The sequence below is a fragment of the Salmo trutta genome, chromosome 38 (genome assembly GCF_901001165.1).
Source record: "Salmo trutta chromosome 38, fSalTru1.1, whole genome shotgun sequence".
In the NCBI taxonomy this organism is placed as follows: domain Eukaryota; kingdom Metazoa; phylum Chordata; class Actinopteri; order Salmoniformes; family Salmonidae; genus Salmo; species Salmo trutta.
This window is the reverse complement of record NC_042994.1, coordinates 13,697,676-13,710,916: the sequence shown is the minus strand read 5'-3', so window position 1 is coordinate 13,710,916 and position 13,241 is coordinate 13,697,676. Positions and strand designations below refer to the sequence as shown.

At 43.4% G+C, this 13,241-nt stretch overlaps 1 protein-coding gene across 2 annotated transcripts in view; it reads right to left on the bottom strand.

Annotated features, from left to right (window-relative positions):
- LOC115178687 (zinc finger protein Aiolos) overlaps nucleotides 1–11,570 on the bottom strand; it is a 12,478-nt gene extending 908 nt beyond the window's left edge. Inside the window, exons 1-8 of one of the 2 annotated variants that reach the window (XM_029739956.1) lie at nucleotides 11,314–11,570; nucleotides 10,584–10,648; nucleotides 10,210–10,368; nucleotides 4,712–5,089; nucleotides 4,114–4,281; nucleotides 3,234–3,350; nucleotides 2,232–2,351; nucleotides 1–489 (exon numbers count right to left, since the gene is read on the bottom strand). The exon at nucleotides 1–489 is cut by the window's left edge and continues 908 nt beyond it. In XM_029739956.1, the coding sequence (XP_029595816.1) occupies nucleotides 1–489; nucleotides 2,232–2,351; nucleotides 3,234–3,350; nucleotides 4,114–4,281; nucleotides 4,712–5,089; nucleotides 10,210–10,368; nucleotides 10,584–10,635 (1,483 nt within the window). In that variant the 5' untranslated portion in view covers nucleotides 10,636–10,648; nucleotides 11,314–11,570. Of the gene's footprint in view, nucleotides 490–2,231; nucleotides 2,352–3,233; nucleotides 3,351–4,113; nucleotides 4,282–4,711; nucleotides 5,090–10,209; nucleotides 10,369–10,583; nucleotides 10,649–10,789; nucleotides 11,074–11,313 lie in introns of those variants that run through there. The other variant, XM_029739959.1, reaches the window with a different exon arrangement.
- Between the last annotated feature and the right edge of the window lie 1,671 nt (nucleotides 11,571–13,241).

The window sequence follows — 13,241 nt, the reverse complement described above, 5'->3', positions numbered from 1 at the left end:
GGTACACCGCCCCCGCTCCTGTACCTACCCCAACCCCTACCTCCCCCTCGCTCCTTACCACCCTCAGAGCCTCTAGGGGGGGCATGGGGAGCGCGTGAGCCTGGGTATGGGGGTGTGGGAGGCTGTTGTGGGGACCCAACAGGTGCCCCAGGCTGTAGATGAGAGGCTGGGAGAGCTGGGCCCGATCGGCGTGGAGTGAGTCTATGCTAGGGTGGCCCTGGCTGGGCCGGGGCAGGTAGGCGAGACCAGTGCTCTGCTGCTGCTCCAGCTTGTGACCATTGGTGAGGGCCAGGGGGCTCATGTCAGCGCGGCTCAGGGGGATGGGGTAGGCCCTGTGGGGGGAGGCAGAGTCAGGGTCCTGGCCTGTGTAGAGGGGCAGGTGGTTGTGGTGGTTCTCGGATCCTGGGGAGGTGAGGGGAGGGTCCATGACGTCAGAGCGATGGATCAGCTCCCTGTTGAAGCTCAGGTCCAGACACACGCCGTTGTCCCCTGGATCACCCACACAGGGAGAGACACCTCAGCACTCACTCAGCACTGTGCAGGTGGGGCCACTAACCCAGAGCCAAAAATACATCAACTGTATATCTCTCTCTATATATACATATGGCCATATATATACATACACATATATCTCTATATAAATGGCTCTTCAGTAACAATTTCACTCTCAGAAAAGAGCCAGAGACGTGCAGTGGAGAGGGAGCCACAAGATAGCCACCTCCACTAACCATAAGGAGCTTCAGAAGCAAAAGAGCAAGCTTGGTCACACTTGAAGATAAAAAGCACATTCTGTACAATTGAAATCTTGATAGCTCTCGCAATGGAGAACTAGCAGGCAGCCGCTGACCCTGTAGATAAACGGGCTTCCTACCACAGAGCGAACACCAAGAGGGTGTGACAGGACAGAGATCTGTGTCCCAAACGTCACCCTGTTCTCTATAGAATGCACAATGGAATAGGGTGCCATTTGGTGAACTATAGGGAATAGGGTGCCATTTAGGACTCAGTCCCAGAGACGAGGAGGAGACGAAGAGGCCTCTGAGTCTCCACGGCTGCAGCTGCTGTTCCACCACAAGAGGAGACGGAGGCATCTGCTCACGTTTCGCGCTCTCGCCTGTTTTTCAACCCTGTGGTCGAACACACCACCTCTCTTTTCCTCCTGTGGTCGTTATATTGCAAGACTTCAGTTCATTTGTCAGGGTGATGGGTGAGAGTAGGATCTCTTTAGGCCAGATGCCTTGCTGTTTCTTTGCAGCGACTCGAATTCTGAAACTAAACACTTCATGATAAGCGGAGACGCTTGACAAGAAAGTGTGACCTGGGTATTGGAAATGGGTACAACGCCTTAAGGTTTGGGAAGTCAACGTGATGACAAATCACTCATTTACTGAAACTGACGCTTTTCAAACACTCAGCAGTAGTAGTAGTGTAGAAGCTTCAATGAAGCACTACAACTTAGATGTTTATACTTGTCAGTTTGTGTGTGAGAGTGTTCCAGTGTGCAAAATGCATATCTCCCACGATTGCTTCATGTTATTGACATTCTATTCCTATGCGTGGTTAACCATACCCACCTAACATATACATCAGGCAGGGAAATTAGGGCAGTGGTCTACCACTCTATGGCGCGGTGCAGCAAATGAGGCTGGCGTTCTGCCCAGTATTCCTGCTTGGCAAGCAAAGCAAGGGGGGACAGGAGAACTGCATAGATAGAGAGACAGACAGACAGACAGACAGAGAGCGAAAAAGACAGACAGACAGACATGTAGCTTAGACAGAAAACAATATGATACACTTTTTAAAAAATCATTAAAATGTACATTTGTTTTAATTAAATGCAACTGACAGTAAACACCAATACAATAACAGCAGCAGCAGCAAGTAGCAAGTAACAAGGAGTCAGATGATAGTAAAAACATGACAGGTGCAGCAATGAAGCCAGTAATCAGAGAGCCATTACACAGACATACAATTAATCAACTTGCTATTGAATTACCAAATTAGCAATTTCTCAAAAGAATAAGCAACCATCAGTCTAGTCACAAAGGAATCATCAAATCAAAATTGCAATTTCTAATTTTGTTTGAATGACTATATCTACAAAAAAACAACAAAAAAAACATCTGCAGTTTTTACCGCCTACACACTCGCCCTGCCTAGTTAACCCTACCAAGGTGACAGCCTGCAAGGCAGTTGAACTGTAAGTGGGGAATGAGTCAGAATGGTCTTACCAGTGAACTTCTGTGGCATAGAGCTCTTGCGTTTGGCCACGTTGCTCGCCAACCTGTCCAGTAGCAGAGCGCGCTCCGTGCCCATGTGAGTAGTCCTGGACACCTGGGTGTCCTCACCGGCTGAGAGACACACACACACAGAGAGAGAGAGAGAGAGAGAGAGAGAGAGAGAGAGAAAGAGAGAGAGAGGTCTCTTAGCAGTACAGAGGTACAGTAAGGACAAAGTGTGTGCTTTATGTCCGCTGTGCTGCAATTGTCCACTGCCTCGAGCATTTGAGGTGGTGAAATGATCTTTTTCTTTTACAGAACTAACAAACAAAATGACATTAAAATGAAACTCACCCTCAGAGGAACCAATAAAAAATTGATCGCAGCCAAGATAACAAAGCCTGTGACCTCACTTCCTGGTGTTTTGCCTCATCGACTAGTGAGGCCTGCAGGAGGAAGACCGCAGGTCGAGGATGTGCTTCCTCACCACACGCTATCTATCTGCCGTACTTACGACATTCAACCAACCACAAAACGACAGAGTATTGTTTGTGTCGCAACCGTCCTGACTGTCCACCATGGCAGGCAAACAGACTTCTGGGGGGGGGGGGGGGGTGTGCAGTCAGAACACAACACCGAGACGTTTGTCCTACATCTTTTCTGACTGACTTCCCCTCTGGTGTCCTTACAACACAACATCTCCCACCACAACAGCCACGACCTATTTAGCTGTAATGGTGGGGCAACTTACGACCATGAACTAAATGGAATAAAGCTACACAACTCTGCAGCCAGCAGATGTGTATGTGTGTGTGCACAAATGTGTGAGTAGATAACAGAATGTGCACACATCTGCGTGTGAGTGCCTGCGAATGTTGTATGTGTGTGTGTGTGTGTGTGTGTGTGTGTGTGTGTGTGTGTGTGTGTGTGATTGCACGAGTAAAGTGTGTATGTGTGTGTCTGAAGTGTGTGTGTGTAACAGAGGGTAGGTAGGAGTGTTCCAGGGCCTCTCACCTCTCTCAGCGTTGCCTTTGTTCTGGATATACACATGGCACCTCTCTCTGTGCTCTTCAAGGGAGCTGCGCTGCTTGTAACTGCGACCGCAGTGGTTGCACTTGTAGGGCTTCTCTACTGTGAGAAAAGAGTTTCAGTTAAAACTACAAACTCCCACTTCAAACCATCATACACTTTGCTTACTGAGGCTGTTGTTAAATAATGGGGCAACTACGATCTCTGCAAGAACCTCCCTTTAGTTTTTGCTGTATTTTACTCCCTTTTTCTCACCAATTTCCATCTCGTCTCATCGCTGAAACTCCCCAACGGGCTCGGGAGGCGAAGGTTGAGGCACGCGTCCTCCGAAACATGACCCGCCAAACCGCACTCCTGACCACCCGCCAGCTTAACCCGGAAGCCAGCCGCACCAATGTGTCGGAGGAAACACTGTTCACCTGATGACCGGGGTCAACCTGCAGGCGCCCGGCCCGTCACAATACGTCGCTAGAGCGCGATGGGCCAAGTAAAGCCCCACCGGCCAAACCATCCCCTAACCCGGACGACACTGGGCCAATGGGACTCTCGGCCACGGCCCAGTTGTGGCACAGCCCGGGAAATGAACCCGGGTATGCACCACTCGGGAGGCCTCAAGAACCTCCTTTAAATGAACGTCACTGACAGCCCCAACGTGAAGTGGTATATCTAAATAACTGTGTGCAGACAGGTTATAGGTACTTACGTGTGTGTGTGTGTGTGTGTGTTTGCATGTGTACACATATATTTTGTGCACGTGTGTAAGTAAGTGCAAACAGGTGGAAAATACCTGAGTTTGTGTTTTATGATATGCATGTGTGGTCATACATATGTAAACGCAGGTGGCACACAGATGGTGGATAGGTACTTGAGTGAGTGCGCAGGTGTCCGCTGAGGGCGTCTCGTCTGCGGCAGGCATAGCTGCACATAGGGCACTTGAAGGGCTTCTCCCCGGAGTGCAGTTTGATGTGGCGAAGCAGGTTTCCCTTCTGGGTGAAGGAGGCACCACACTGGCTGCAGTGGAACGGACGTTCACCTGGGTGTAGGGCGAAACAGAGGGATCCCACGTCATGGAGAAACTCTGTCAACACTGCCAAGACTTACTGATACAGTAGTTATGTAGCACATAGCTGAGCTACTGTGGTACGTTTACTAGTATGTATTACTCCGTAGTACTGTGACTGAATAGGAGTAACACTTGGTTTGTTCCACACGTCTAATAAAGCAGACCGTTGGGTGAAGTGTAATTACTGTGTTATAGCAGATGTTGAAATGGCATTTTATCAGTACTAGGGCAAGTAATGTAGAGCGCATGTATAGGCAAATGTGTCCATTCAAAGTGTAACGCATGAGTCACTGTACATATTGAAACACAAATCTTTTAATCAAACACCTTGATCTACTAAGTTGATCAAAAACACCATTATTTAAGGTCAGGGTTGGTTTGGCTGTGTTACTCTGCTCACCGGTGTGGCTTCGCTTGTGCACGAGCAGCACATTGATGCTGACGCAGGACAGGCCACAGATGTCACAGTTGAGCTTGCCTGCTGCCTGGCTGCGGGGTTCTGCTGCGTACAACGAGGAGTCGGCGTGGGCGTCCTGCGGGCCTGTGCTCTCATACTTTACATAATCTGCCAGAGACAGGTCCTGTGGTTCGTTAAGGGTTTCTCCCTCTTCCTCCCCTTCCCCCTCTTCTTCTCCTTCGTCTTCCTCATCCCTTTCCTTCTCCTCTTCTTCCTCTTCTTCGTAAAGGTAATTGTCTCGTTCACCGTCTTCTTCACTCTTGGGGTACTGATCGTCATTGTCGTCATACTCTTCCCTCTCAGTTTTCACGGGAACCCCATCTAGGAAGGATGGGGGAGAAAGAGAGGTTATTTGACTTCATGAGCACCTAGAGCTAATTGCATGATACTAGTTATGACTGGTCTATGGTGGTAAAACAACATAAAAAAACAAACATATTTTTTGCTTTTTGACTAGTCTTATTTCAGCTGACTGACTTCAAAGGGGCAATTAACAGTCGCTCCATCCATTTTTGGACTTATAAATGAATTATATGTACCCATAGATTCTTGAAGAATATAACTTAGAAATGCCTCATGAGCTTAATTCAACAGTCGTAGCCCATCAGAACCCAAAATACATGCTTGTTTTACTCCAATGTTTGTAAACAAAGAACATGTAAACAAACCCTATATAGCCTCAAAACATGGTTAAGACTATAATTTTGATATCATGGATGGTCAATCCTTGCATCCATAGCTCTGCCTATGAATTTGTGATAGGGTGATTACATTTCTCCAGTCCCAACCCTCGGCTTTTCACCGAACCAGGGTGGGGAGAGGGCTTTGTTATTGTTTCTACTGCTGATTGTCACTTTAAGCCCCAAAAGTTAGTATTTTGTCCACTGCCAGTGTGCGAAGAGAAAAATGCCAGTCTATGTTGTAAAACCTATCTAAGGACATAAAAAAGCTTCCCAGCTAACACAGCATTCTGAGAAGCAGATGATTCATAGAGATTGGTGAGAGCGTGGTTGTCATATGGTTATTTTACATACAACCTTCCCACAACTTTCTGGGAACGGTGCAGGATAGTTGCTTGGCTTTGGAACATTCTCAGCACATTTAAGGAACTTGACAAAAAAACAAAACATTATTTTCTTGGCGTTTCATTACTTTAACAGAATGTTTTCTAAAAGTTCAAACATGGTTACATTGTATTTCAATGTTACTAATGTTCTAGGAACGTTCTCCAAATGGTTTGACATTGGGAATGTTCTCAAATTGTTGAGAGATTGTTAAGAAACTTAAGAAACAACTTTACTTCAATATAACGTTTCCTACAGGTTTCCTCATGGTTCCATTTAAAGTAATGTCCTCAAATTGTTCCGAGAACCAAAATGTTGTAACGTTCAGAGAAGGTTCTAAGAATGTAATTTAAAAACATACATTCCGAAAACTTTCCATAAAAAACATAAGAACACTTTCGTAACGTTAAGAGATTTACATTTACATTCCGTCCTCAGCATCAACAAAACGCTCTCTATCCTCTATCTTGTTAATGGTGTTCAGGTGTGTTGGCCATGCCCACTAATTGGCCAACCCTGATCTTAATGAGTGCTTGCATGGCATGGTAGCTGCATCCTGGTGGTGCAGTGGACTAATTCCATGGTTAGAGAACAGAAGATTATTGGTTCAAATCTCACTGATGGTGTGTCACAATAAAAAATAAAGGTGTTTGCATAAGTACTGCTTAAGGAAATGGATTTTCATGTGTCTTACCTGTGCTTGGATTTCAAAAAAGTTAACCCACAATAAGATAGCAGTGTTATTAAGTGTTATTGAAACATTCAGTGAAAGGATTAAGGAAGTTATTAAAAAACCTCCAAATAACCTATCATTTCCGTTCTCAGAGCTTGAATAAAACTTTCAAGGAACCAGAGTAAAACTTTCTCATAATCTTCCTGCAACTTAAAAATAAAACATTCTCATAACGTTTAAAAAACTTTCAGTTTTACCAGTCAGGAAACATATGGCTTCGTTCCCACAACCAATATGAAACCGAAAATATACAGTACCAGTCAAAAGTTTGGACACATCTACTCATTCAAGAGTTTTTCTTAATTTTTTACTATTTTCTACGCTGTAGAATAATACTGAGACATCAAAACTATGAAATAACACATTTAGAATCATGTAGTGACCCAAAAAGTTTTAAACAAATCAAAATCTATTAGATATTTTTTATTCTTCAAATTAGCCGTGACAACTTTGCACACTCTTGGCATTCTCTCAACCAGCTTCACCTGGAATGCTTATCCAACAGTCTTGAAGGAGTTCCCACATATGCTGAGCACTTGTTGGCTGCTTTTCCTTCACTCTGCGGTCCAACTCATCCCAAACCATCTCAATTGGGTTGTGCAGGCCAGGTTATCTGATGCAGCACTCCATCATTCTCCTTCTTGGTTAAATAGCCCTTACACAGCCTGGAGGTGTGTTTTGGGTCATTGTCCTATTGAAAAACAAATGATAGTCCCACTAAGCGCAAACAACATGGGATGGCGTATTGCTGCAAAATGCTGTGGTAGTCATGTTGGTTAAGCATGCCTTAAATTATAAATAAATCACTGACAGTGTCACCATCACACCACCTCCTCCATGCTTCACGGTGGGAACCACACATCATCCATTCATCTACTCTGCGTCTCACAAAGGCACGGCGGTTGGAACCAAAAATCTCAAATTTGGACTCATCAGACTAAAGGACAGACTCCCACCGGTCTGATGTCCATTGTTCTTGTTTGTTGGCCCAAGCAAGTCTCTTCTTCTTAGTAGTGGTTTCTTTGCAGCAATTCGACCATTAAGGCCTGAATCACTCAGTCTCTTCTGAACAGTTGATGTTGAGATGTGTCTGTTACTTGAACTCTGTGAAAATCATTTTGGGCCTGCTGTTAACTCTAATGAACGTATCCTCTGCAGCAGAGGTAACTCTGGGTCTTCCTTTCCTGTGGCGATCCTCATGAGAGACAGTTTCATCATAGCACTTGATGGTTTTTGTGACTGCGCTTGAAGAAACTTTCAAAGTTCTTGAAATGTTCCGCATTGACTGACCTTCGTGTCTTAAATTAATGATGGACTGTTTGCTTATTTGAGCTGTTCTTGCCATAATATGGACTTGGTCTTTTACCACCCCTACCTTGTCTCAAATGTATTAAGAAGGAAAGACATTCCACAAATGAACTTTTAACAAGGCACCGCTGTTAAATGCATTGCATTGCAGGTAACTACCTGATGAAGCTGGTTGAGAGAATTCCAAGACTGTGCAAAGCTGTCATCAAGGCAAAGGGTGGCTACTTTGAAGAATTTGTTTAACACTTTTTTGGTTACTACATGATTCCATATGTGTTATTTCATAGTTTTGATGTCTTCACTATTATTCTACAATGTAGAAAATAGTAAAATAAAGAAAAACCCTTGAATGAGTAGGTGTGTCCAAACTTTTGACTGGTACTGTACATTCCCACAACTTCCAAAGCACCAAATATGCTAGCTGGGTTAGCAGAGCTCCACGGGGCCAATCATCAGACAGAAACCTCTACAAGGCTTTGTGATAAACGCCACATCACCACTTCTACATTTGTATTTACAGTTAGAATATTTAATAATATTGACACTAGCACGTCTCCTAGTTTGGTTAGGCGAATTTAGGACAAGGCAGACTGTCAGAGAGATTTAGGAGATGTTTTTCGTAGATAACAGCAAGGCATTTCCTTTCAATGCTCAGAAACCAGAACCAGGGCAGGACAAAGCGGCATAGAGAAACCTCTCAGTCAACGTTGAAGAAAAGAAAACAACAGCCATGTTTCATCTTCTTCTGATCATATAGATTGAGAACATAGCCCTCCCCATAAGTGTAGCATTGCCTTTCAAGTTAGAAGTGTATACCCCAAACCACGCAAGTGTGCAACCCAAGTCCTAAAAGTGCATAACTCAAACCCAGCAAATGTACACCAATATAGGGCTGGGTGATATATTTTGAATACCTACATACCGGTATGGATTTTTACAATACCATATTTAAAGATATTTTTATACAGTGCTAAATAACTTAAAAGTTCAACAATTGGACTAATTCACTGTCAGTTTTGTCCTAGTTTGATCGCGAATAAAAAAGGGTTAGAATTTGTTGCCGTTCTAGGGTCATGTACTACTCCTAAAACATATTTGGAACTTGTATTATTCAGAAACATAAAATACTGTCAAATGTCGCCATACCATCAAAAATGAGAAAAATATAGTGAAATTATATTTGGGCCATATCGCCCAGCCCCACACCAATAAGCCCTGCAAGAGTAGGCCTACACCCCAAGCATTGCAAGTTTAAGACCCAAACCCTGCAAGTGTGCACCTCATACCATACAAGTAAATCTCAAGCCCTGCAGTGTATAGGCTATCCTCTAAGTCCTACAGTCTATATATCCTACAACTGCAACTGCGTACACGTCAAGTCCTGGGCTCTGGCCTGCAATGTCTGTCCCTGCTGACAGTCAACCAACCCCTGTCGAGACTCAAGTTATATTCCATCCAGAAACCACATTGTGGTCTCAGCGGTGGCTGATGCTCTCTTCCTTGTCATGCAAAGGGCTCAGAGGTGCGATGGAAACTTTGCACAGAGAGAGGCCCCATATAGAGTCCAGGGCCTGAGAGCAGTGAACCGCAGGGCGCGCTTCAGTAGAAATTCAGAGCTACAGGGTTACACCCCGACTGTGTAGCTGTGGCAAAATACTAAAATAAGGAAGAGCATGGCCTCCAGTAGACTGACACCACATCGCTAACACTTTATTTAAGGGTCCACAATAAACCATTTATAAGGCATTTAAAAACAGTTTATTCACCATTTTATTTATCATTACTCCCACATCTGTAAATGTTAGTAAGTCAGTTATTCACACATGTGTATATATTTCCTTAAACATCCTGTGTTGTGTGCATATTCTATTGCTATGTACTGCAGCAATGTCTACCAATGGCATGCCCATATTTTTTGTGAGATATTACACTGGTCACTCAAAACATTTATAAAGTACACATAAAGTATAAATTGCGCTCACTTTAGATTAGGGACTGCAAATAAAACGTATGTATACTTATGATTACAAATGATTCATAAATGGTTTATAAACGTTTAAGTAATGATTAATAAATGCCTTGTAAATTGTTTATTACAGGCCCTTAAAATAAAGTGTTACCAGCAACTCCTCTAACTCAGGTTGTACAATGGAGTCAATGACTGGTTAACACTTTGGTGGTCTTGGGCGTCTGACCCCCTTTGTTCACAGCCTCTGTGAAGCCCAATGGCTTGTGCATATCATCCCATAGGTCGGTTGAGTATTGAGCGCAAGTGGGTAAACTATACATACAGCATGGTTTTGGGGGCAATGTTCTCATCAACATGTGTTTCGTACCTGTCATTCCCTCGTTTCCTGTGGGTTCTGAGCACTCCATTCCACTCTCTGTGGTCTTCTCTGGGGCCTCCTCTTCCTCTCCCTGTCTCTCCCCTGCCTCTTCTCCTCTCTCCTCCTCCTCTGCCTGTGGCCTCTCATCTGTCACAGCGCTGCTAACGTCTGTGAAGAGACCATCACCATCTTCGTCTTTAATACGGCGCCTAACATACGTCTCAAACCGTATACGTTTTTTTGGGGGCATCATTTTTTTTGTAAGTCAATTTATGACCATTGCACTGTGCACAACATCCTTTTTGCAACAATAAAGATTATTAGCCTACGGTATGGAATATAAGTTATGGTGAAAGTTCTACGTTGAAAAAAAGCTGTCATACCCATCGTTTCGTCTTGTGATGACGTGAGCTCTTGTTTTTCCTCTGTGTTCATCTTCAATGATTCTCTGTGGAAATAAAACACAAAAGAGGCAGTGTGCCAATCAGCATATTTCCATGGAATTAGTGACTTTTCATGCAATAAGCCATTAAGTAGGGCATAATCAATGCAATATGTATATAAATTCAAAAATGTTAATGAAAATAACCATGAAAACGACTAAATAAATGTGTGGTAAATTGTTCGTGCATGGTCCATTGCTCAACCCTAGCAGTTCATTCAAATGAAGAAGAAAAAATATGACGATCACTGAACATGCATTTCCTGTCAAGATGATGCAAATAGAAAACTGTGAAAGAGACAGTTCTAACCTTCTACAGCAATGTGGCCATACAATTCTCCAGAATATCATTTTATTTTCAACAGAAAAGACACCTTGCCATTGAAGTAGTTCATGTATTTGACAAAGTTAAGCCCTATTTCTTACAGCACACTTACATGGGTTTTTGAGGGTAAATTAAAGCTAATAGTTCATGCTTAAAACAATATAAAACTCTCATTATCATAAGACTTTTAGAATTATTGCTAAATGCACCTATTTTAATGTGAACGATTCCGTTCTTATATACAGTAGGCTTATCTTCCTATTCCCATTTCACATTCCTATTAAAAATATATTTAACTCAAGGAAGACAACAGCAGTTTTCATAATCTCTTTTTAAAATGTCTTACCTGTAATTGATGTATCTCCCACCTGATACTGAAGCGCTCTCGTCCAGTTTTAAATTCACCTGTCTCTCCCGCCGTTCAGATTCCTATCTCCGCCACTGGATCGCCTCGCGTTATGGATATGCCAAAGTTGACGTCATACGCTAAACTTTGGAGACCGTCTTAAAGGAACAGGGGACAGATTTTTTGGCCAAAACGAAGTGATGGAAATACTTTGTAATAGCATAGGAAGACTAGACTGAAGACATTTTAAGAATGGAGGTGAGGTGAAACTGTTGAAGTGGTGAATATACATTATACATGTATGCGTTGATTTATCATTATGATATGAATGACTACGATTGATCAAAACAGGATATTACAGTAGATGTTCAACGACTGGCTCCATATAATATACAAGTAACCCACCTTGTGGCCAAAGACTGCTACTGCCTCCTCTTTCCATTTAAAGTGATTTTGTGCATGTATCCCTGCCAATTATTTAATAATTTGCTTGTAACTCTATTCACTGATTGCATGAATAGACCATGACCAAGCATGGTAATGCTGTCAGAAGAAACTTTTGTTTGGGTAATGGGTATTGATGCATTCATGTGAAGTGTTGTGGTCTACCGGTTCAAACAGCCTTTTGTTCTGTCTACCACAGATAGCCTTTTGGTTATAACGGGATCATCGCTTTCTATAGCCTATACTGTGTGCGTGAATATGTGCTCATTAGAGCTATGGCATTGGACATTTAGGACTAATACAGAGTAGCAAAAAGTGCTTTACTGCAGCTAGGGACAAGCAATCAGGTGTGTGTGTATTGTAGGACACTGACTAACAGATTCACAATCGTATCTGGAAATGTGCATTTGCTGTGAGGGCTGAAGCAGACCGCACATTAGTGACTCACCCCCTTCTCCAGCCTCACTGCTAACTAACCCCCAACTGACCCAGTCAGCACCCAATGCTGTATCCCTGTCTCTCACACACATACAGATCACACACACAAACTCATTTCCAACAAACCACCTACCCGGCTTCATCTGTAACCACGGAGGGACCAGGGAGCATTCTCGCTCTCTTTCTCTCTCTCACACACACACACACACACACACACACACACACACACACACACACACACACACACACACACACACACACACACACACACACACACACACACACACACACACACACACACACACACACAAACACACACACACGGCATACCACCTATCCAGCAGCTCGAGCTCACTACAGTTGGCCTTATTATTTCATGAGAGATGGGAGACCAATAAACACCTCCCCCGATGACACCTGTGGATTTCTCTACCATGGTTACAGTACAGGCTTATTCACTTATTCGCGTAATGTCTTGAACTAGATATTTAACATGCCAAAAGCAAACAGTTGAAGAAAGGTTATATTGTACTATTTACAGTACGTGTTCCAATATTGTAATTGTTTGTTATTCATTACTTAATGGCCCCTATACCAAGAGACTTGGATACAAATTACAAAAGGTATTACCAAAAAGCAATAATAGGTCATTTGGGGATTTGTACTGAATATCAATGAGGCCCACTACATCAGTAAAGAGGACTACTGATGTAGTCCAAAATGCAAAATACTTACATTCACTGTGCGAAACTAGACGTTGGTTTCTTGCAGAACGCTGAGACATTTGTTGCATACCCCTGTCGTTTTCTGCTCATTTATTGAGAGAGGGAAGGAAAGAATCTCATCGCTAATAACACGTACCACCCACCTGAGTGGTACTACACTGCCTAGTGAGGTTTGGCCCAGGGCCCATGGCCCAGCCTATGGCAGCGGGACACCAGTCTTAAGAATGAAAAAAAAGAGGGAAGGAAAGCACACAAAGCCATTACAATACATGCTGGGTTACCATGGTAAAACACAAGCAGAGGAACATAAAAGAGAATTGG